This window comes from Sceloporus occidentalis, unplaced genomic scaffold (assembly GCF_023333645.1).
Source record: "Sceloporus occidentalis isolate IW3139 unplaced genomic scaffold, rSceOcc1.0.p SCAF_7, whole genome shotgun sequence".
Classification (NCBI taxonomy): Eukaryota; Metazoa; Chordata; class Lepidosauria; order Squamata; family Phrynosomatidae; genus Sceloporus; species Sceloporus occidentalis.
In genome coordinates this window covers 74,529,910-74,551,815 of record NW_028316987.1, presented here as the reverse complement: position 1 = coordinate 74,551,815, position 21,906 = coordinate 74,529,910, and the positions used below count along the sequence as shown (strand labels likewise).

At 40.3% G+C, this 21,906-nt stretch overlaps 1 protein-coding gene across 1 annotated transcript in view; it reads right to left on the bottom strand.

The window, feature by feature from the left end:
• SPAG6 (sperm associated antigen 6) overlaps positions 1 to 21,406 on the bottom strand; it is a 60,634-nt gene extending 39,228 nt beyond the window's left edge. Inside the window, exons 1-3 of the mRNA XM_089533353.1 lie at positions 21,033 to 21,406; positions 18,851 to 18,946; positions 4,927 to 5,093 (exon numbers count right to left, since the gene is read on the bottom strand). Of these exons, the coding sequence (XP_089389479.1) occupies positions 4,927 to 5,093; positions 18,851 to 18,946; positions 21,033 to 21,057 (288 nt within the window). The 5' untranslated portion in view covers positions 21,058 to 21,406. The remainder of the gene's footprint in view (positions 1 to 4,926; positions 5,094 to 18,850; positions 18,947 to 21,032) is intronic.
• Between the last annotated feature and the right edge of the window lie 500 nt (positions 21,407 to 21,906).

Below are 21,906 nucleotides of genomic sequence, written 5' to 3'. Positions count from 1 at the left end.
TGGGATATTCAGGGGGTTATCGTGTTCAGTATCTTCAGCCTTCACCAGCTCCTAGGACCCTCCATAGAATCATAGAATTGTAGAGTTGGAAGAAACCACAAAGGCCATCCAGTCCAACCCCCTGCCATGCAGGAAATCTCAATCAAAGCATCCCCAACAGATGGCCATCCAGCCTCTGCTTAAAGACTTCCAAAGAAGGAGACTACACTACACTCCGAGGGAGTTTGTTCCACTGTCGAACAGACCTTACTGTCAGGCAGTTCCTCCTAATGTTGAGGTGGAATCTCTTTTCCTGGAGTTTGCATCCATTGTTCCGGGTCCTGTTCTCTGGAGCAGCAGAAAACAAGCTTGCTCCCTCCTCAATATGATATAAATAAATATAATAATAAATAATTTTTTATTTATATATCACCCTGTGGCGAACCAATCCGGGCGGTTTACAACATTAAAATAACATACAGCATAAAAACAATATATTTCCCTCCCCCCTTAAAAGTTATTAAACAACATATCTAATTTAAAACCACAATAACTAGTTAAATTAACAATAAATTAAACATAATAATACCAACCAACAAACCACTGCAACTTCAGTTCTAAAGAAAAGAAAAGGGGGCTTTGGAGACATTACTGTCTCCCTTCACATATTTAAACAGGGCGATCATATCACCTCTTAACCGTCTCTTCTCCAGGCTAAACATCCCCAGCTCCCTAAGTCGTTCCTCATAAGTCATGGTTTCCAGACCCTTCACCATTTTAGTCACCCTCCTTTGGACGCTCCAGTTTCTCAATGTCCTTTCTGAATTGTGGCGCCCAGAACTGGACACAATATTCCAGGTAGGGCCTGACCAAAGCAGAATATAGTGGGACTAGTACTTCTCTTGATCTAGACACTATACTTTTATTGATGCAGCCTAAAATTGAATTGGCCTTTTTAGCTGCCGCATCACACTGTTGACTCATGTTCAACTTGTGGTCTACTTGGACTCCCAGATCCCTTTCACATGTAGTTTCATTCAGCCAGGTGTCCCCCATCCTACATCTGTGCATTTTATTTTTCCACCTTAAGTGCAGTACCTTACATTTCTCTGTGTTGAATTTCATTTTGTTAGCTTTGGCCCAGCTTTCTAGTCTATTCAAGTCATTTTGAATGTTGATACTGTCCTCTGGAGTATTAGTTATTCTTCCTAATTTGGTGTCATCTGCAAATTTGATGAGTATGCCCCCAATTCTGTCATCCAAGTCATTGATAAAGATGTTGAATAACACTGGCCCCAGGACAGAGCCCTGTGGGCCCCCACTGGTCACTTCTCTCCAGGATGAAAAGGAGCCATTGTTGAGCACCCTTTGGGTTCAGCCAGTCAGCCAATTACAAATCCATGTAACAGTTACCTTGTCTAGTCAATATTTTACAAGCTTGCTTTCAAGAATATCATGGGAAACCTTGACCTTACTGAAATCAAGATATACTACATCCACAGCATTCCCTTCATCTAACAAGCTGGTAATTTTATCAAAGAAAGAGATCAGATTTGTCTGGCATGACTTGTTTCTTTGAAACCCATGTTGACTTTTTGTGATTATGGCATTGCCTTCTAGATGTTCACAGACCCTCTTTCAATGATCTGCTCTAGAATCTTTCCTGGTATTGATGTCAGACCAACTGGACGATAATTGTTGGGATCCTCTTTTTTCCTCTTTTTGAAGATGGGGACAACGTTTGCCCAAGCAAATGGGTCCACTTCTCCACCATTAAAAAAGGGAGAATTGGATGAGTCATAAGTGAATCAGGACAAATTCACATCTGACTCATCTTTAATTCTTTTTAATCATCCTATTTCTGCTTTTTAAATGCACATGTATGGGAAAAGGTCATCCCTGGGGGGTGCAAAGGATTTAGATTGTACCAGGTGACATCCCAAGGGAGGATGACACTACAGCTCCCCAAATGTTTGACCTTTGCCAAAAATGGGCTGTGGCGTTCACCCATCTTTCTTTGAAATCCTGGAGATCAGTGTAAGAGAAGGTGTGACTGGGGCAAAGGTTGGTGTGTACAAAGAAGAGGCCTCGGGATTTTTTTAAAAAAAATTACTCTTAAAATTTTCTTTAAAATCATTGCATCTTACCAAATTTTCACTTTAATCAAATGAAATGATGTAAATGTAAATACATTTAGGCCATGCTTTTGATATTGTAATTGAAAGGTTTAATTTTAATTTTGCTAGTTGTTTATGTCACAACTATTGCCACTGTATTCAATGGGAATATGGGAATTATGATTTATATGTAACATTAGTACAGTTGGCCTTTGTTATCAGCTGGGGTTTGGTTCCAGGACCCTCCGTGGATAGCAAAATCCGTGGATGCTCACATCCCATTAAAGACATTGGCATAGCAAAATGGTCCCTTATATCAAATGGAAAATCAAGATTTGCTATTTGGAATCTATAGTTATTCTGGAATATTTTCAAACCGTGGATGCTTGAATCTGTGGATAAAAAAATCTGTGGATAAGGAGGGCTGACTGTACAAAAAAACATTACTCAGGATTATGTATGGTGTGATATGGGAGGAGGTCAATGGGGTCAGAGTGTGGCACTATAAGTTCCTGCACGAGGTGATGCCAACTCTAGTGACAGCACTGGAATCGTGAATTTGACAGGCTCACTGAATGTGAATGTGAAACCAGGAAATGACTATTCTTCCATATTTGAATAAAACCAAGTGTATGTGTATAATACGGAGGATATGGTGTAATTGTGTCGAAAAAAACCCAGTTCCATTCCTGAAATTATCTTTTTGGCTGCTAAGCATACATATAAAAAAGATTATTTAATGCTTACACTGGAAAGAGATAATATTTAAATCAGAACCTAGTTTTAAATAACTTCCAAAGTGTGGCTAGGCCCTGATCGTAAAACAGATTTTTTAAAGTAGTTGCTATTCATCAGATATCAATATGGCTGTAAATATGGATTCATGCTCAAAGAAAAACAATTTCATACCTCTAGCGCTATTATTAGCAAGTACTTGTATGTGCATTAGAGCATGCATATTATTATTTTCAAATAATTATGTTTACAGGAGGAGGCCAGATTTCAAATTTTTAATATCAGTGGTAAAATCTACTGGGAGGTTCTCTATGCAATTCCCATTCATTTCACTGGTGCTTGCACAGCTACATTCCCAAAGGATTATATCCACTGTGATAATTCAAAATGTATTATGTCAAAAATAATACATATTACAAACCCAGGGGCTGATGTCATTGAGCCAACATGCTTCAGACACTCAGAACTACCTCTGAGGTGAATTTTAGCACTGGAGAAAAAATAATAATCTTACCCAGTTTCTCACTACTGCTGAGTCCTTAATAATGGTTGATAAATTTTATACCCAGCCATAAAGAAATGCCTGGTTAATACCAAAACAAGAATAAGTGGGCCTGTTCCAAAATCTGTGCATCCTTTCTTTAAATTTACCATAGAGCTATTTTTCAATCTAACTATCTATCCAAGAGTAGCAAGCACGAAATAAGATTCACAGTAAGTTATAGGAGACATGCTGGATTCCAAGGAAACATCTTCTTTGAATTGCAAATGGACAATAAATTTCCTTGCCTTTGAAAATCTACCAGTGACTGCAGGGCCAAAGGGGGAGGTGCCAGCCTGCACATAGCCCTTCCTACCATCTGAAGAACTAAGACCAGAAACAGAAAATACAGGCCTATGACTAACATCTTCAATTTTTTTCTCCTGTTTGCCTGATGAAGAAGCCAGTGTGACTTCGAAAGCTTGCAACATATAATTGTGCATTTTGGTTGACCCAATAAAGGTATCATTGTTTGGATGTTATTGGAATAAGTTAGAGAGTTTGAGTACGTCAGAGCAAAAATGAGCATTCTTAAACAAGGAAAAGCTTTAGACACATAAGGAAAACAGAAAAGCAGAACTCAAATGTAGGGAAAATGCTGCTAGGAATGGAAAATGAGATGCTTAAATAAGGGATACTTCATTCAAAAGTATTCTTTATTCCAAAAGAGATTATTATTCCATTGCCAGAAAAGTATAATTACTGCAAAAGCAAAACAAGACTCTTCCCCTAATAGCTGGCAAGATGTATTCCACAAAAGTATCCTTGATGAAAGGAGAAGAAGAGGGTAATGAGGAGTGTATCACTATTGCCCTTAAACAGTTTTAAATAACTGAATAGGTTATAGAAACGACAACCCAAATGGGGAGAGGGGCCCTGAACTCAGTGGTAAAACATAACCAGTTCCTAACTTCTTTCAGCAAGTCTTTTCAAGAAAAAGCCAGAAGTTTTTTCTAACTGAAGTAAGTGTAGTACCAGCTTGCTCAATGCTGTATTGTATATTCTATTAAACCATTAATCTGGCAGATTTTATAACATGATCTATCCATAATAAAATATAAAAGCATTTTATATATTTGGTCATATAAGCACTAATACACCTGATACTACAAGACTACAGTCTTCCAGACTCTTGAACTTTGTGATGAGATCCACAATATGACTGAAGTTTCGTTTATGTGCATTTTATAGACAGATGTTAATGACTTCTTCTGGTTAATTAGCACCATAGTATTTCTGATTATTTCATTTATAAAGTACCCTTCGCCATCCCATCATTTCATTAAACAGTTCAGGAAATAAAATTAACAGTAATATACTACAGCTAATGAAGTAAGAAAAAAACCATTTTTGAAAAAGAGTCATTAAATCACAATTACAGATACCTTCTTTCAAGGGAGACCTTCTATCAAGAAGGATCAATGCATTTACCATGTGTCATGCAGCAAAGACAATGCATGAATCTACAGAGTCTTATTATCTAATTAAGACAGAAAAATTTAAATCCATTTGGCAACAAGAAAAGACTTGTTTAAGAAAATAATAGTTCCTTACATTCTGCTCAGCCAATGAATATACAAGCTGTGGAAGAATATCTCCCTTAACTACAGCTTCTGCCAGGTCATCGTTATAATTGGCAAGTCTCCCAAGGGCCAAGGCAGCTGTCTGTTGAATATTTGGAACCACATCCAATAGGAGCGGCCTCAGCAGAGCCATTACACCTAAATTATGAGAAAGGACAATTAGGTAATTAGAGAAGCAATGCAAGTGCTACTTTAGGAGAGAAAAAGCTACTTTAAATGCTAAGCTTTAAAGAAAACCTGCAAGTAAAAACCTAAGCTATGTGTGATCCACACCAGCCTCGGGAAAAAAATACTGCTGGGGGAATTTAATCCAAAGAGGCTGAAACATAAAACATCTCGACATTTTTGTAATCCCAAATGTAAGTATGAAGATGCAGGGAGCAGCCTGGAAGGAAACGATCTCCACCTGCTTTTTCTAATGTCTTTTGTCAAATAATTGGGCTGTTGTCACATTTGTACCTGTAGATACTTCCCTTGAATGCAAAGTCTTTGAAATGCTTGACTTTATAGCCCTCATGGTTGTGAAAAGGTCTGTGAGTTGTGGTATCAACCCACCCTCATAAGCAGAGGCAGGAGCTGAGTAGGATTTTCTGTGGTAACAGATATACTTTCTGATTTTTTTATCCCCTCTTCATTTTTACAAATAATGTATGAAGGTAAGCAGCATAATAATCAGCCATAAATTTGGGCACAGTTTTAGATTATTAAAAAACAGTGATTTCTTAAATTACTTAGTGGTATCATGGCAATGCATCTGGCTAAGTGTAGGGAATCCTCTGGTGAAATATAATCATACTCATAGAATTGTAAACGTATCATGAGTCTATGATTCTATGATTCATTAGAGTCTGAAGGGACTACAAGGGCCAGCTAGTCCAAGTCCTTGCCTTGCGGGAATGCCCAACTAAAGTACTCCTGAAAGTTGCCCATCCAATTTCTGTTTAAAGGCCTCCAAAAACAGAGCATTGACTACCCTTAGAAGCAATCTAAGCTCTTTCAATAAAAACCGGTTCTTCCTAATATTTAGGTGGAACTTCTTTTCTAGCGATTTGAATCAATTAATTTGTGTTTTAGTCTCTTAAGCAGCAGAAAACAAGTTTGCTTCATTTTGAACATTATCTCCCTTCAAACAATGCATTTGGGGTAGCAGTGTTGTCCATATAGCGAAGTACAATAACATCCAAAATCCACAGAACAGTGATCCCTTTATTGGCCCAACAAAAATGCACAATATACATGTTATAAACTTTTGAAGCTCCACTGGACTTTTGCTCCATGCAAAATCATAGAGGCTTCTTGAGAAATTCAGTGTTCTCTCCCTAACAAAGGGACTTGTAGCCTCAGAAAGGATTCAAGACAAACTGGATCTCAAAGGCAGTACCTTTTTGTCTTACTAATGGAAATTAAAATTTATTTCTTGAACTTAAAGAATTTCCTAGTATAGAAACAGTCAGGAGGAGGAGGGGCTTGCCTGCATGAATACCCTTCCATGTAGGGTTGCCATATCCCGCCCCCCGGCGGGACAATCCCGGTTTGGGTGGTGCCATCCCGGTCCCGGTCCGGTTTGGCGCCCAAACCGGGACGGCCCCGCCCACCGCGGCCACCTCCGCCGCCGCGGCGGCTCCAAGGCCTTTCTGAAGCCTGGGGCGAGGCCGGGGCGATCGCCGCCGGCCTCCTCCCCTCCTTCCTGGCCTCCGCGGGGGCCAAGAAGGAGGCGAGGCCGGGGCGATCGCCGCCGGCCTCCTCCCCTCCTTCCTGGCCTCCGCGGGGGCCAAGAAGGAGGCGAGGCCGGGGCGATCGCCGCCGGCCTCCTCCCCTCCTTCCTGGTCCCTGCGGGGGCCAAGAAGGAGGCGAGGCCGGGGCGATCGCCGCCGGCCTCCTCCCCTCCTTCCTGGTCCCAGCCGGGGCCAGGAACGAGGAGAGGCCGTGGCGATCGCCGCAGGCCTCCTCCCCTCCTTCCTGGTCCCTGAGGGTCCCAGGAACGAGGCGAGGCCCCGATCCTGGCCTCCGATCGTGGCGGGGCCCAGGCGGGGAGGGAAAGCCTCCTTAAGTGGAGGCTTTCCCTTGCCGCTTGGCCTCCGCTGCGATCGCGGTAAAATGTAGGACAGAATTTTCAAATGTAGGACACACTTTTTGTGTGTCCTACATTTGAAAATTTTGTCCTACATTTTCCCCGGTTTCGAGGTCCGGCACTATGGCAACCCTACTTCCATGCCATCTGTACTGAGGACAACAACCACAACATCTTGACAAAATGCAGGCCTATGACTAACAGTCACTTTTTTCCTGTGTGATTTTAACACCTTTACATGATGAAGAAGCCAGTGAAAGCTTGCAACATGTATATCATTCATTTTGGTTGTCCCAATAAAGGGATCAGTTTTATGGATTTGGGATGTTATTGTACATTACATTCCTTCTTTTTCAGGTAGCAATTACACATAAAATTATGGTAACATAACATCATACATTTATGCCATTTCATGGGGGTGGGAGGAATCACTAACCAATATAGTGCATGTGTACGTGCCTTCAATTTGCTTGTCAACTTATAGCGACCCCATGAATTTCTTAGGTTTTCCTTAGGCAAAGAATACTCAGAGGTAGTTTTTCCATTTCCATTCTCTGAAATGGAGCCTACAGCAACTGGTATTCCTTGCTGTTCTCCTATCCAAGTACTAACAAGGGCTATCTCTGCTTAGCTTTCAAGATCCAGTGACTTTATGGTATTTAGGCCCTTAACCAACCTAGTAACCAATCCTATTTCTAAAAAAGCTTTTATTGGATATTTTTACTCTAAGTGCGATTTACTTAAGGAGGGAGCAAACTCTTTTATTTTACTGTTCCTAAACAGCTTATTCATACTAGCATATTCCTGTGATTTTCCATCCTGAGAACCTGAGATCATACATAAGATGGTTCCTTCCTTAAAATGGCTGAAGCCTGGTTCCGATTCCTGCGAGCTGGTTTATTATGGCTAATGCCACTACGGGATAAAATATGGAAAAGGAGAAAATATATGAAGATGTACTACATTTAAATACTTTATATAGGTCACAGGAATCTTATTTTCTTGCCACAAAACTTTGAGTACTTTGGCAAACAAATTCCTTTTTTTAAAAAAAGCACAGAATACACATAACTCTGAACAAACCAACACAAGCTATGCCAAGTTCTTCAAAGCCGGCAAACTTCTAGCCACATCGTAGCCAATAAAAACACTTTTCCAGCACAAACACACATGACATTTTGCTTGCAGTTCTTTAATGGCCAGCTATTCATTTTGAGAAAAAGATGGGCCAGATCTAATTTGTTCCTGCAAATTACATTCTGGGGCCTAAGAAGTTCCTCATGCTTTAATCTCAACTATTAAAAGAGGGAATGAGATCTAATTTATACATGCAACTTGCCAAATGTTCTGTTTTTACTTTAATTTCCACCTCAAAAAGAGGCAAAGCTTGGCTTGCTGGTTGGCTTGGGGATTCTGGTAGTTGCAATACCTTTTCCAAACTCTGAAAAAATCAGTATAGAACTCAAGAATATACTACAAGTTTGCTAACCAAATGCATAGGTGTTCAACATACAATACAAGTGCTATGGGCAACATGAATTGTGGGACACTTGGACAAGACCAGAGACATCTGTGAGCAGGGCAAGGGCAGGCTGTCAAGTTAGCACTGCTGCCTACGCTAAAGTTTTTGTGCTGCACTACTACCTACACTCCTCACCCTTGACAAAGGAGAAGCAAGAAACACACAGCATATCACAGGCATAGAATCACAGATTTCAGAGAGACTACAAGGGCCATCCAGTCCATTACCCTACCATGCAGGTAGCAAAAGTATACCAAGACACTAGTGTTGAACCAATTTTGATGTCTCTTCATTGTGTGTGCAATTTTTTTTAAAAAAATATAAAGAGCATCAACTCAGGTGATAGTTATAATTATCAGGTTCACGGCAGGAACAGAGGAGAAACTTGATTTCTTTCTCCCCTGCTGTTGTCCAGAAGAAAATCCCGGACTTCCCTCTAAAGCAAGTACAGTGGCTCTTTGGTATCCACTGGGGTTTGGTTCCAGGACCCTCATAGATGCCAAAATCCATGAGGTCCCATTAACTGCAATGGCATAATAAAATGGTGTCCCTTATATAAAATAGAAAAATCAAGGTTTGATTTTTGGAATATATATATATATTTTCTCAATATTTTCAAGTGATAGGTGGTTGAACCCCTGGATAAAGATCCATGGATATGGAGGCCTGGCTGTATCAGCTTCTAAGAAAGGCTATTCCAATGGGACAAAGGGGGTGGGGAGATTTAAAAAAACTCACTCCATTCCTGTCCTAATCCACCTCATTATCAGCACATACATGCATATACAGCTGATGCTACATGGGTTTTTAAAAACCTGCACTTTAAATGGAAAAAGTCATATAATGCTTTATCTGTTTTGGATGTTTAAATTTTATGATTGAAATGGCACGTACATACAAGGAGACTGGCAATTTCTAAACAAAAGTAGCTGTGTTAACATGGCATTCGTTAGAGGTTTTTACTGTGTGCAGTATCTTGGATTCAAAAAATTGACCAAGTTATGCTTAAATGCTGGTGGGGTAGGCCAGGTAAATGGCTGAATGACAGCTGCATTAAAAAAATGACCAGAAAAAAATCTACACAGCACCAAATGGAAATCTGTTTCCAGTGAATATACTACAACTATGGTCTGTGTCAGCTCCCTGCCTACAGGCAGATTGTTGATATACAGCTGCTGTCCCATGCAAGATTCAATACTCTGGCCCATGGCTGCAAATTTCAATTTACAGGTGTTTGCAGCAGACTCTTAACAAAGCTTAATCCTGCTTGTGACTCCTGCATACAACCAGCTAGCTGTCAAGTAGGGATTTCAATCATCAGTTTGAGTAGGGAGATTTCCCGCCTCTGAGAGACAGCCTTTTGAGCATCTGTTATTGACTGACAGCTTCTATTGTCAATCAGCATATGGCACATCCTTCCCGAAGTACCAATCTTTGACTGACAACTGTAAGAATTAAAAGGTACAGAGTTAAGGGGAAGTAAACTAAAATCATAAGTGGAAGGTGGGATTAGATAAATTCTGAATTTAAGATACTGCATCAGTGTGTTCTGTGTGGCTAATTGGTTAACTCTCCCTTCATGTGTAGGAAAGATTACCACCATGGAAGTTCCCATGACAGTACTAGAAGGATGGAGACTATGTGGCCTTCCAGAGGTTGTTGGAATGCTACTCCCATTATCCCTCACCATTGATTCTGCTGGCCGGGGCAGATGGAAGTTGCAGTCCAACTGGAGTTTGGCAATAAGAAGTTACAAGCAGTATTGCCAATTTCCGGGTCATTCTCTGGAAACCGGGGAATTTAATTAATTTCTTTCTGGGAATTTTGACTGAGTAATAATAATAAATATTGGGGAATTCCGGGGGTTTTGGATTTTGGTAAAACATTCCAGGGAATATCTTCAAGGCTTGTAACACTGGTTACAAGTAACATATCTGTAAAGAGTTATAAAGAATGAAATTGCCTATAACAAGTTAACCTTTGGAGAGAACCAAGTCACATTCCAAAAGTAATGTAATAAATGGGAACAAAGGCGCGTTACAGACTGCCTAAAAGCAGCGGTCTGCCGGCACTGCTGGTTGCTCCGCGAGGGAGTCGCAGCAGCCAAACCGCGCAGCTCCCACGCGGAGCAAAAAAGAAGCCCCAAAATGGCACTTCTTTCTGCGGCGCGGTTATGACGCCGCGAGGTGCCAATGGCGCACTTGCAACGTCATAAGCGCCGCGCGACGTGTGGATGCTATGCATCCAACACATAATAATGGTGGCGCCTGTGTGTATAGGGCGTCGCCATTATTACGCCCCGTCACGTGCTAGGGGTGAGGGCGGTGTGGACGCTAGGTCCCCGGCCAACCCCTAGCACGTGATGGGGGCGCCTCAAGAGCCCATCTGTAACAGGCCAAAGTTACTTTACTGGTGCAACAAGCAATATTTCCCAGCTACCTTTTAAGGGAATTTTTAGGCACACTTAGATACATTTTGATTTTATTTTTTCAATTTTTTGCCATTCTCTTCCCAATCCTAAGGTTTTTTTAACAAGTAAGCCTATGCAATATAGCTAAATATAGAAATGAGTAAAAAATGTTTCAAAATACTTTAATAAATAACAGGAATGAATTACTTTTTTAAAGTAATTTTTCAAGTTCTGAAAAATTTCTCTGGAAATGGAGAACAATATCCCATGTGATCATTGTGTCCTATCATTGATAAAATTGCACTTACAGTATTGAAAAATGTTAGTTGTATTTATATTATTAAAATGTTATAGTTGGCCATAATCACACTGCTGTATTGTTTATTCATTATGATAATTTGTTATTAAAGTATTTAAAGTTCCAATATAATGTTACCTTATTGCTATTCAATATTATAGTGATTAAGCTCAGGGTATTATTGTATTTGTTTGTGTTCTATTAAAGGCAGAAAGCCTCTGATGGGAGTGTAGCTGATAACTGTAATTCTTAACCAGAAGGAAATCATGGAATGCTCTCTAATTATAAATTAAAGACAATACTTCATCCATTTATTTCAATACACTCATTTGCAGATAGCAACGGTGCAAAGGGGTTTCCAAGTGTTACAGTAATTCTCAGCACAATATGTATACCATCTACAACAGCACACTGTTCATATCCCTTCACTTATCTTTGTGGGTCCTTGTTATTCATGGGGGTTTGGTTCTAGGACTCCCCCCCGCCATGGATACCAAAATGTGCGGATGCTCAAGTCTCATTATATACAATAGCATAGTAAAATGGTGTCCCTTATATAAAATAGTTAGAATCAATGTTTGCTATTTGTAATATTACAAATAGCAATATTATTTTCAAGCCATGGATGCTTGAATCCATGGATAAGGAGGTACGGCTGTATCTGGATTTACATGTGAGCATCCAGTCAATGGATCTGGTGAATGCATTCGGATCACTGTTTGTTTCTTTTTTGCCACAATCCTTATGACATAAAGGAAATTTTCCTCAAATTTGTTGGTTCTCCTTTGGATTAATCAGGATTCTGGAACAATAGAGGTTTGTTTTCTCTACAGTGTCAGAGGTAGTGTCTGGAGAGGTAGTGTCTGCCAGAGGTAGTGTCTGGAAAAACAAGTGCAGTAATTTCCCCCACATTTCTTTATATATCAGACAAAGGCAGATGGTGACTAAACAATATGACCTGATGATCAAAATACAGACCTCCTTTGCTCAAGACAAGAAGAAAAGAACCATGGGCAAGTATATGGAGATAGCCGTGGCCCTGGTCTCACAAAATGCAATGTTGCTGATTTGCATAAAATTGCCTATGCTAATTCATTCAATACTGGAAACTATTAGTATCATTTGAATATAATACATCTCACCCTAGTGGGTAAGAATGCAATCCAGTAACCCATGTACCTGCTCAATTTGTTTTCCACATGCTAAAAAACTATTCCTGTATCTCTTCCTCCTTTTTAAAAAATAGCTGAATTGTTTTACTTCTTATGATATCTTTTTAAAGTTGCTTCACATAATTGCCTTTCTTTCTGCTGCTTTGATACTTCTCTTCTGCAGTTAATACCAGTATATTGTTTTTACTGCGCCTTCTGATTCTAATCTGTAAAGTTCTTCTGTTTTTGTAGCATTGTTCTCTCATATGTGCCATCCTGTGAACTTCAGGCACAGGGCAATCCATTATATAAATAAGTACATAAACCATACCTTAGAATGAAGGTCTTCAGCTAACAAACAGAAAAGCAGGCAGGAGATAATAGAACGTATAGTTGTGAGAAAGATGGACATTTCCCATGCCACCATGCCCATCAGCTGCCATGTCAGGGTTTGAGGTTGTTGGTTTTGTTTTGTTTTGGTTTGGTTTGGTTTTGGGGTTGTTGTTGTTTTGGTTTTTTTTTGGGGGGGGGGGCAACCTCAAGAGAATAAAATACCATATCACTTGTGGCACACTAGAGACTGAAGGTTCTGAAATCCCCCTGCAATTGAATGAGGGCAGAAAGGGGACTGCGACATTAAATGCCAGCAAATAGACCACCTGAAACATGCGAGTAATTGATGCCTGCAAGAGATACAGTACTTAACTCTCCCCCAACAGCATTTTTCACAAGGCCTGGCCACCAGCTGCCTATAATGATGCATATTCTTACCAAACTCCCAGGGCTCAAATTGCCAAAAGAATAGACATTCTTAAAAGGCAATCCCTAAAAATATTAAACAGAAGAACAGACTTGGTCCATAAATAACAGCTGAACAGAAATAAAAATTTGATGGGCAAATAGGGTGCCAATATCCCAAGAATAATTTCATCTGTTGAAGTGCTTTCTCCCTCACTTCTCCAGTGCGCCCCTGGCCCACAAACTCCATATGTCTGGCCGTGAAGTATGAATTCAGAGCAATCTTTTGTTAGACAGAGGACTATTACTCCCAAGACCAAGAAAGAATAAATGGGAGGACATCATGACCAAACTGAAGTCACTGCTCTCCCACAAAAGGCATGTAATGCTTCCCACAGTTCTGCAAACAGAAGTTGTTGCCTTAACCAGTTTGTCTGACACTGAAGAGTTCAACAAGAGTCATTTATTTTTGTGCATTACTGGGATGGAAGATTCTTTCTCTCTCTTTTATTCATTTATATCTTGTAACATATCCAGTCATAACTACCAGATAAAGTATATTGCTGCTGTTATTGTGTGCCTCCAAGTCATTTTCAACTTATGACAACTCTAAGGCAATGCTATCATAGGGTTGTCTTGGCAAGATTGCCATTGCCTTTCCCTGAGGCTGAGAAAGCATGACTTGCCCAATGTCACCCAGTGGTTTTTCAGGGCTGACTGTGGACTCGAATCCTGATCTCCAAAGTTCTCACCCAGTATTCAAACCAGTATGCCACACTGGCTCTTGCTGGATGAATACCCGGATGCAAAACAAAGACACTGGAGCCCTGTCTATTACATGCTTTGGCAGCCCTATGTAAACTTAATGGCCAAAACTGATTTCCAAGATGTTTTTCTCCGTAGATCAAAGCTTTAAAAAGCTACTCCCAGAATCCACTAGTGATCACGTCCACTTTTCTTCTCAAGCAGCCCACCAGACAGATAAAGAGAGCAGCCCTATCAGTATTACTCATCTTTTTCCTGCTGTAGCATGGAAACCAAATGCTCCTGGAGAGGTCTGACCTCCTAGTTAATGTAAAATTGTAGAGGTCTTCCAGTAGGCAGCAAGAGGAGGCAACTTGGGCCATTCTATTTTTAAACTCAGCAATGCTTTTAGCACCATATATCTGTTATCGCAACTGCCAACTGTGCCTGAAGAGGGAGAGTGAATCCACAGCAGGATCTAAGATTAGCATACTAAGAAAAGTTGTGGAGAACATCTCTGCTTATTCGGTGCAACTCAAAATACAGTTGCTCCGAATAGTATAAATAAGCTGAAATCTCCCCTGAAGCTCACCATCAGCATTAAGGATGGAGTCATGTCCCAGCGTCAGCTCACAAAGATCAGAAGTATTTATCTGCTGGGATCCTTACTGCTGATCATCAGCATATGATTATCTTCATTTCCAGAGATCAGAGGTGATTCTTATGAAACCAAACTGACTCCAGACGAGAGGGAGACAGCAGCAGACTTGCAGAAAACACCAAGCTTTGTAGAACTCTGCCACCAAACTTTAGGGATTGGAAACCCTAAGGAATAGGGGACCTACACACACACAAGGGGGTGGAGGGGAGAGACAGACTAAGGAGGACTGAAAGCTCAATGGCCATGCAAACCAGCTAACTACAGTGGGCCCTTGGTATCCACTGGGGTTTGGTTCCAGGAACCCCCTGTGGACACCAAAATCTGTGGATGCTCAAATCACATAAATATAATGGTATAGTGAAATGATGTCCCTCATATAAAATGACAAAATCAAACTTTGCTTTTTGGAATTCATATATATTCTAAAATATTTTCAAGTCATGGATTGTTGAATCCATGGATAAAGAATCCGAGATACGGAGGGCTGCCTGTATTGTGTTCTGAACAACAATGAGGAAAACACATTTTCAATTCACTGTCTAATTTGCAAGGAGGAAGGAACATTCAGAAGGAAGCAATCTTCCCTCTGAACTGCAATCCCATCAGAAAATCCTCCTTCTAATATGGCAATTAGGCTTCATTAAAAAAAAAAGCTATTGATTCTCATGGTAGGCTTTTTTCAAGCCTATGTGTATACAATATGTGATGTGTATGTCTGTGTTTGCAGAACAGATATAAATATGTGCCAGTGTGGTGTAGTGGTTTGAGTGTTGGACTACGACTCTGGAGACCATGGTTCAATTTCCGCTCGACTATGAAACCCACTGGGGGACCCTGGGCAGGTCACACTCTCTCAGCCTCAGGGGGAGGCACTGGCAAACCTCTTATTAAATTCTGCCAAGAATTTTCCACCAGAATCCATTAAATTTAAGCCAGATCTGTCTCATTTATTTCATGGGATATGCCACCTACTCACAGGCATTTTATTGTTGTGGGAGATATAACAAACAACAAACACACACACTGCCATATGCCTTAGCACATCTATATATGTTTTAAAGATTTGCAAAAGACACTGAAATCTACGGCGCTGCTTAATCAATCTATTACAGATACAAATGCATTTAAAAAAAACATCCAACTTCATTGATGGATTCCCTACTACTCTGCAAAATGAATGAACATATGGAAATTAGGACCTTTTTGTCCAAACTTGCCATCTGGGATCAAGCTGCCTTCTGGACTATATGAAACCAATTTTCTATTTTTGGTTTAGTTCTCATATGCCCTTATTTAAAGGGATTGCTCTTGCCTGAAGATATGCCGTCTTCCATAAATCACAAGCTACACAATTTGTGACAGAGACTGGAAACATTATTTCTTAAACTACAGTCCCAGAATCCCTCAATGGACATGCTGGTTAGGCGATTCTCGAGAGCTGTAGTTCTAAATAATAACAAAATCAGACTAATCTACCAGCATGTATTATATAGCCTGCCCAATACTATACACACACTTTTACAAAAACTGGCATACAGCAAAAGTAGGATTTATTGATCCCCAGTATACCATCATACAATGCTTATGGGCTGCATTCAACATAATGACTGGTGGGTGTATGCTGGGCCATGAACATCCTTCAATTCAGTTAAATACATGGTTCAACTAAATGTCCTAAAATTTCAGATGAAAACCATGTTCTGTGACCACTCCCCATGCTTTTGGGGGCCAATGGGGGTAATAGAAAACATCAGGAAGGCAGAGCTGTGTTAGTCCCTGGCTATGAAACATACAACTAAGGCTGCATATGCACTGCAGAAATAATGCAGTTTGACACTATTTTAACTGACATGGCTCGATGCTGTGGAATTCTGGGATGTGTAGTTTTGTGTGCCTTCTCTGTCTGAGAGCTCTGGGGCCACAATAAACTACAAATCCAAGGATTCTGTAGGAGTGGTGGAGTCAAACTGCATTAATTCTCATTTCAAAAAAAAGGTATTCCCAATATGTAAGAAAAATGTTACTGTTTCCTGAATCCCAATATTGTTTAAAAAAAATAGGGGGGGCTTAAATCCATTCATGTCTTATTTCTAGACTATTTAATCTTGAGTATCTGAGTATCTTGCATTTATGTCTCTGCTTCTATGACTGAACAGTCCAAGAACCTCCTGGACAGGCTTGAATTTAATTGTGCTTTATTAAATTCTCCAATGATAGCATAATAATGGGTTTCTTCTTAGAGAGCAAAGAAAGAAAGAAAAGAGATAAAGAAGAACAGAAAAAAGAAGAGGATAATGATGATTAACAAGCTAAATGTGAACAATTGCAGCAGGTCTAGGAACGAATTTTAGTTTTGTAAAAAAGGAGTATTTTTAATATTAAAGATTAAATAGGCTGTAACCTATTTTTAAAAATGAATTGCCTCTCCTGTATGCAATTCAATTTTTTAGGCCAGAAAAGGGGCAGTCTATGGAGTCCAGAGAGACTGAGGGTCACACAAATAGTCTAGTGGGTCCTATTGCCAGTGGGACAACTTTGCCAAGCCCTTTGCAAGTGGAATTGTTTAAATACTAATGAATACACCACCGGAAAGATCTCCTCTCGATAATCTTGTCAAAGGAACTGCAGCTCTTGTGAAGCAGTTCCTTAGCTAGGCTAATGTCCTTCCCTTTCTTCAGGCATTTATTGTTTTCAACTGTATTAACCTGTTTATTTTAACTTCTTTTGATATACAGCAGGGTAGAAATATTTTAATTAATAAATAAACACTCAAAGGTAGGCATTTTATTTTTAATGAAATGTGTTTAACTACATAGGCCACCTTCACATTCCCCCTCCACATCCCTGGATTAGTACAGTCAAGATACAGGCATACAATTTTGCCTAATCATGACCTACAAGGACTGTCACAAAATTAATCGAAAAGGACTTGAGCACTTTTCAGCTTCCCATGTATATATTGCCTGGAGCACGAGTCACGACAATACAGTGGGCCCTTGGTATCTGCTAAGGTTTGGTTCCAGGATCCCCAATGAATACCAAAATCCATGGATGATCAAGTATCTTTATATACAATAGGAGAGTAAAATGGTGTCCCTTATATAAAATGGTAAAATCAAGGTTTACTTTTTGGATTTTTTTTTTTGGGGGGGGGAGGTATTTTCAAGCCACGGATGCTTGAATTCATGGATGTAGAATATGTGGACATGGAGGTCCGACTGTATTTATAAACTACTGGAAGAGACATTGTAATTGTAGATCTCTGGAATCATACTTTTATAGTTGGTAAAATTGTAAGGCTGCTTTGACAACTGCATAATTTTATTCATATTTACTCAGGACTAATTCCCACTATGTTCATATTCCCAGCTATAAGCAAGTAGATTAATTGCAGCCTAGCAGAACAATTGTGGGTGTTTACTAGGAAGAATGTCAGATTAACGCAAAATAGAAAAGCTGAAATCAGTGAAACTTATATTTGTAATGAGCAAGATAAGTCACATTGATTTTAGTAGGTCTGCTCTAAATGTGATGATCTGAATCTAACCCACAATGTTCAATGGTGTTTGTTCCAGAGGAAGTGTATATAGAATTGCATTTAAGATTTGCAATATTGATGTAGAATTCATCCCCAAAGTGAAGCAGCATTTCCATTATCCTTAATGACCAAGTATTAAATTGCAATTGTGGCTTAATATTATTATAAACATTTTTTAAAAAAAACCTGGCACACAGCTCCCTTGTATCACTTTTTTGTTGATGTAGTCTTCTCATGCTATCAAACTTGCTTGTCTTCAGAGAAACATTGATCAGAACAACACCATATACCTGGAAATACCTTTCTCTTTGAAATGTAGGATTGACAGAGAAACAAATATTGTTACTTTGCTATTTTGAAGAAGGTGTCTCAAAAGAAGAAAGTTCTTCATAAACTTCATAGGTTAAATTAAGCTCATCAAGTTTATGTTTATCTCTAATACCAGTATATCTGCCCTTCCAATAGCATTGTCTACTCTAGAAGCAGGAAGGCACTGAGAAGTGAGTTGCAGCTTCACCTCCTGTTCTGTCTTTCATTATCTGAAACAGCCTGCAAACAGCCTATAAACAGTCACATATGTTGGGAATTCCTGTAGTGTAAAGTGTGGATAAATAAAGCAAATATATCAGCTGATTTTAATAGCAGCCACCTGATAATATTCTTGGGCTACCTTTTGATTATGTAAAAACGTAGCGAATTAAAATAGCAAACTATTATTTATTCTATAGCAAGATAGATTTACGTTTACCACACATTGTGTACCTGCATTCTGAAGTGTTTCGATATTTTGTGGCCTAGTAGCAAGTTCTGCAACAGTCTGCACAAACTGTGTTCGGGCTCTTTGATACTGCTCAAAGACTGCAAAATAGGAAAGAAGGTAAAAATGATTGAGTTTCAATGAGGCTTAACCATCCGAAACCTTCACATAAAGAAATATGCCCAGAGCATTGTGTGGTTCCCCTTTTGCTATGTTCTACACACTTGACAAACTATGACAAATTCTAGAACTGGACTTTTTGCAGCAAAATCTCTCTTGTGACATGTTAAAGAACAAGAAACAAATAATGGCACAAACTAGAGGATGATGCCAAACATAATTTGTGCCCAATACTTGGGAGATTGATCCAGATTTGGATAGAGTGTATTCAGAAGTAGCCAAAGATTTCTGAACTTTAATTGCTTCTACTCTAATTTATTTATTTATTCATTTACGTATTTAATATCCTAACCTTCTCCCAGCAAGGAATTGTTTAAGTATGATTGACTGGATCCAAGCCATCATCTCTACACAAGCTTTTGCTGCCTGGGCACCACAACCCTTTGCTGTTTTGAAGAGAAACGGTGCCATGTAGCTGGGGAAAGTAACTACAAAAACCCTGGCCATGATGGCTGGAAGTTGTAGTCTGGAAAAGTAACTTTCTCAACCTTGTGGTAGAATTCAAAGACATAGCCGCATTAGTCTGGAAAATGTAAGAGGATTTTGTAGAACCTTTGAGACTAAGACTGCACTCACGCTGCAGAAATAGTCCAGTCTGACAGCACCTTAACTGCCATGATATCCTGGGATTTGTAGTTTGTTGCGATACCAGAACTCTCTGGCAAAATATCTCACAAAACTACAAAACCCAGAACTCCACTGCATTGAGCCATGGCAGTTAAGGTGGTCTCAAACTGGATTATTTCTGAAGTGTGTTTTGCACCTCAGTCTCAAAGGTGCAACTCAGTGATTCCCAAACTGTGGCCTTCCAGGTGTTTTGGACCCAGAATCCCAGACTATTGGCTGAGACAGCTGAGGCTTCAAGGAGCTGAAGTCCAAAACAGCTGGAGGACCAGAATTTGGGGGTCGCTGATCCAAAACACACTGCAGAAGCAATCCAGTTTGAGACTGCTTTAACTGCCCTGTCTCAATGCCAGGGAATTCTGGAAACTGTAGTTCTGTGAGACATTTAGCCTTCTCTGACACAGAGAGAGCTCTGGTGCCACAACAAACTACAATTCCCAGGACTGAGCCATGGCAGCTAAAGCGGTCTCAAAGTGGATTATTTCTGCAGTGTTCCATAGTGTACAAAATTTGCATACTGGCTTTCTCAGCCTAGGAAAGCCTCATTCACACCAAACTCAGTAATAGGAATACACCAAAATGGGATCTACTAAAACAAATGACAATACTTGCCCATAGAGAATTATTAGAGAATACTTGCCTACAGAGGATCATTGGGGAATACTTGCCCATAGAGAATATTCTCCTATTACTCTCTATGGGCAAGTATCCTCTATTACTCACTATGGTAAAGTATTCTCCTATTACTCTCTATGGGCAAGTATTCTCCCATTACTCTCTATGGGCAAGTATTCTATTATTCTCTATGGGCAAATATTCTCTCATTACTCTCTATGGGCAAATAGTCTCCCATTACTCTCTATGGGCAAGTATTCTCCCATTACTCTCTATGGGCAAATAGTCTCCCATTACTCTCTATGGGCAAGTATTCTATTATTCTCTATGGGCAAGTATTCTCCCATTACTCTCTATGGGCAAGTATTCTCCCATTACTCTCTATGGGCAAGTATTCTCCCATTACTCTCTATGGGCAAGTATTCTCCCATTACTCTCTATGGGCAAGTATTCTCCCATTACTCTCTATGGGCAAGTATTCTATTATTCTCTATGGGCAAGTATTCTCCCATTACTCTCTATGGGCAAGTATTCTCCCATTACTCTCTATGGGCAAGTATTCTCCCATTACTCTCTATGGGCAAATAGTCTCCCATTACTCTCTATGGGCAAGTATTCTCCCATTACTCTCTATGGGCAAGTATTCTCCCATTACTCTCTATGGGCAAGTATTCTCCCATTACTCTCTATGGGCAAAAAAGCGGTGCCAAACCGGGTTATTTCTCCAGTGTGGATGCATTGCTGCCTGAAAGAAAGGAGTCAAAATACCTTGCAGGACCTGCCTCTGACTCATGGCTCTGGAGAGTCACAACGACCCTTTCTGAGAGAGAGAGAGAGAGGCCAAAATCGAGGCGAGGGTTGGGGAGGCGAACTAGGCCCCTTCTTCTCCCTTCCCCTTGGGCTTGTGTCTCCGTCGCCTAGGCAACCGAGCGGAAATGGCCGCCATTACAGGGAGCGAGGGAGGGAGGAGGCCGCCCCATTGTGACAACATCAGGCCCTGGGCCTCGGAGGGGGCGCTGCTCCTCTCAGCCGCCGCCCACACGGCATAAATACCCCGCTCTCACACCGCTTTAGCCGCCATTAGGGCTTCCTTATGGAATGGAAATCTGGGGGCTGTGCGGCGTTTTTCGCCTTCTCCCTGGTCCAATTTGAGGAGACATTTGAGGTCCAAAACACAATCCAGTTTGAGACTACTTTAACAAACATGGCTCAACCCAAAACACACTGCAGAAATGATTTAGTTTGAGATCGCTTTAAATGCCCCAGCTCAACACTAGGGAATTCTGGGAATTGTACTTTTGGGGAGACATTGAGCCTTCTCTGTCAGAAAGCTCTGGTGCCACAATGAACTACAGTTCCCAGGATTCCTTAGCACTGAACCACGGAAGTTAAAGTAAAGCAAATTGGATTGTTTCTACAGTGTGTTTTGGACCATAGATAAAGATTAAGGCTACATCTGCAGGCAGAAATAGTCCAGTTTGACACCGCTTTAACTGCCCTGGCTCAATGATAGGGGATTCTGGGAACTGTAGTTTTGTGAGACATTTAGCCTTCTCTGTCAGAGAGAGCTCTGGGGCAACAATATACTACAACTCCCAGGATTCCCTAGGACTGAGCCAGGGCAGTTAAAGCGGTCTCAAAC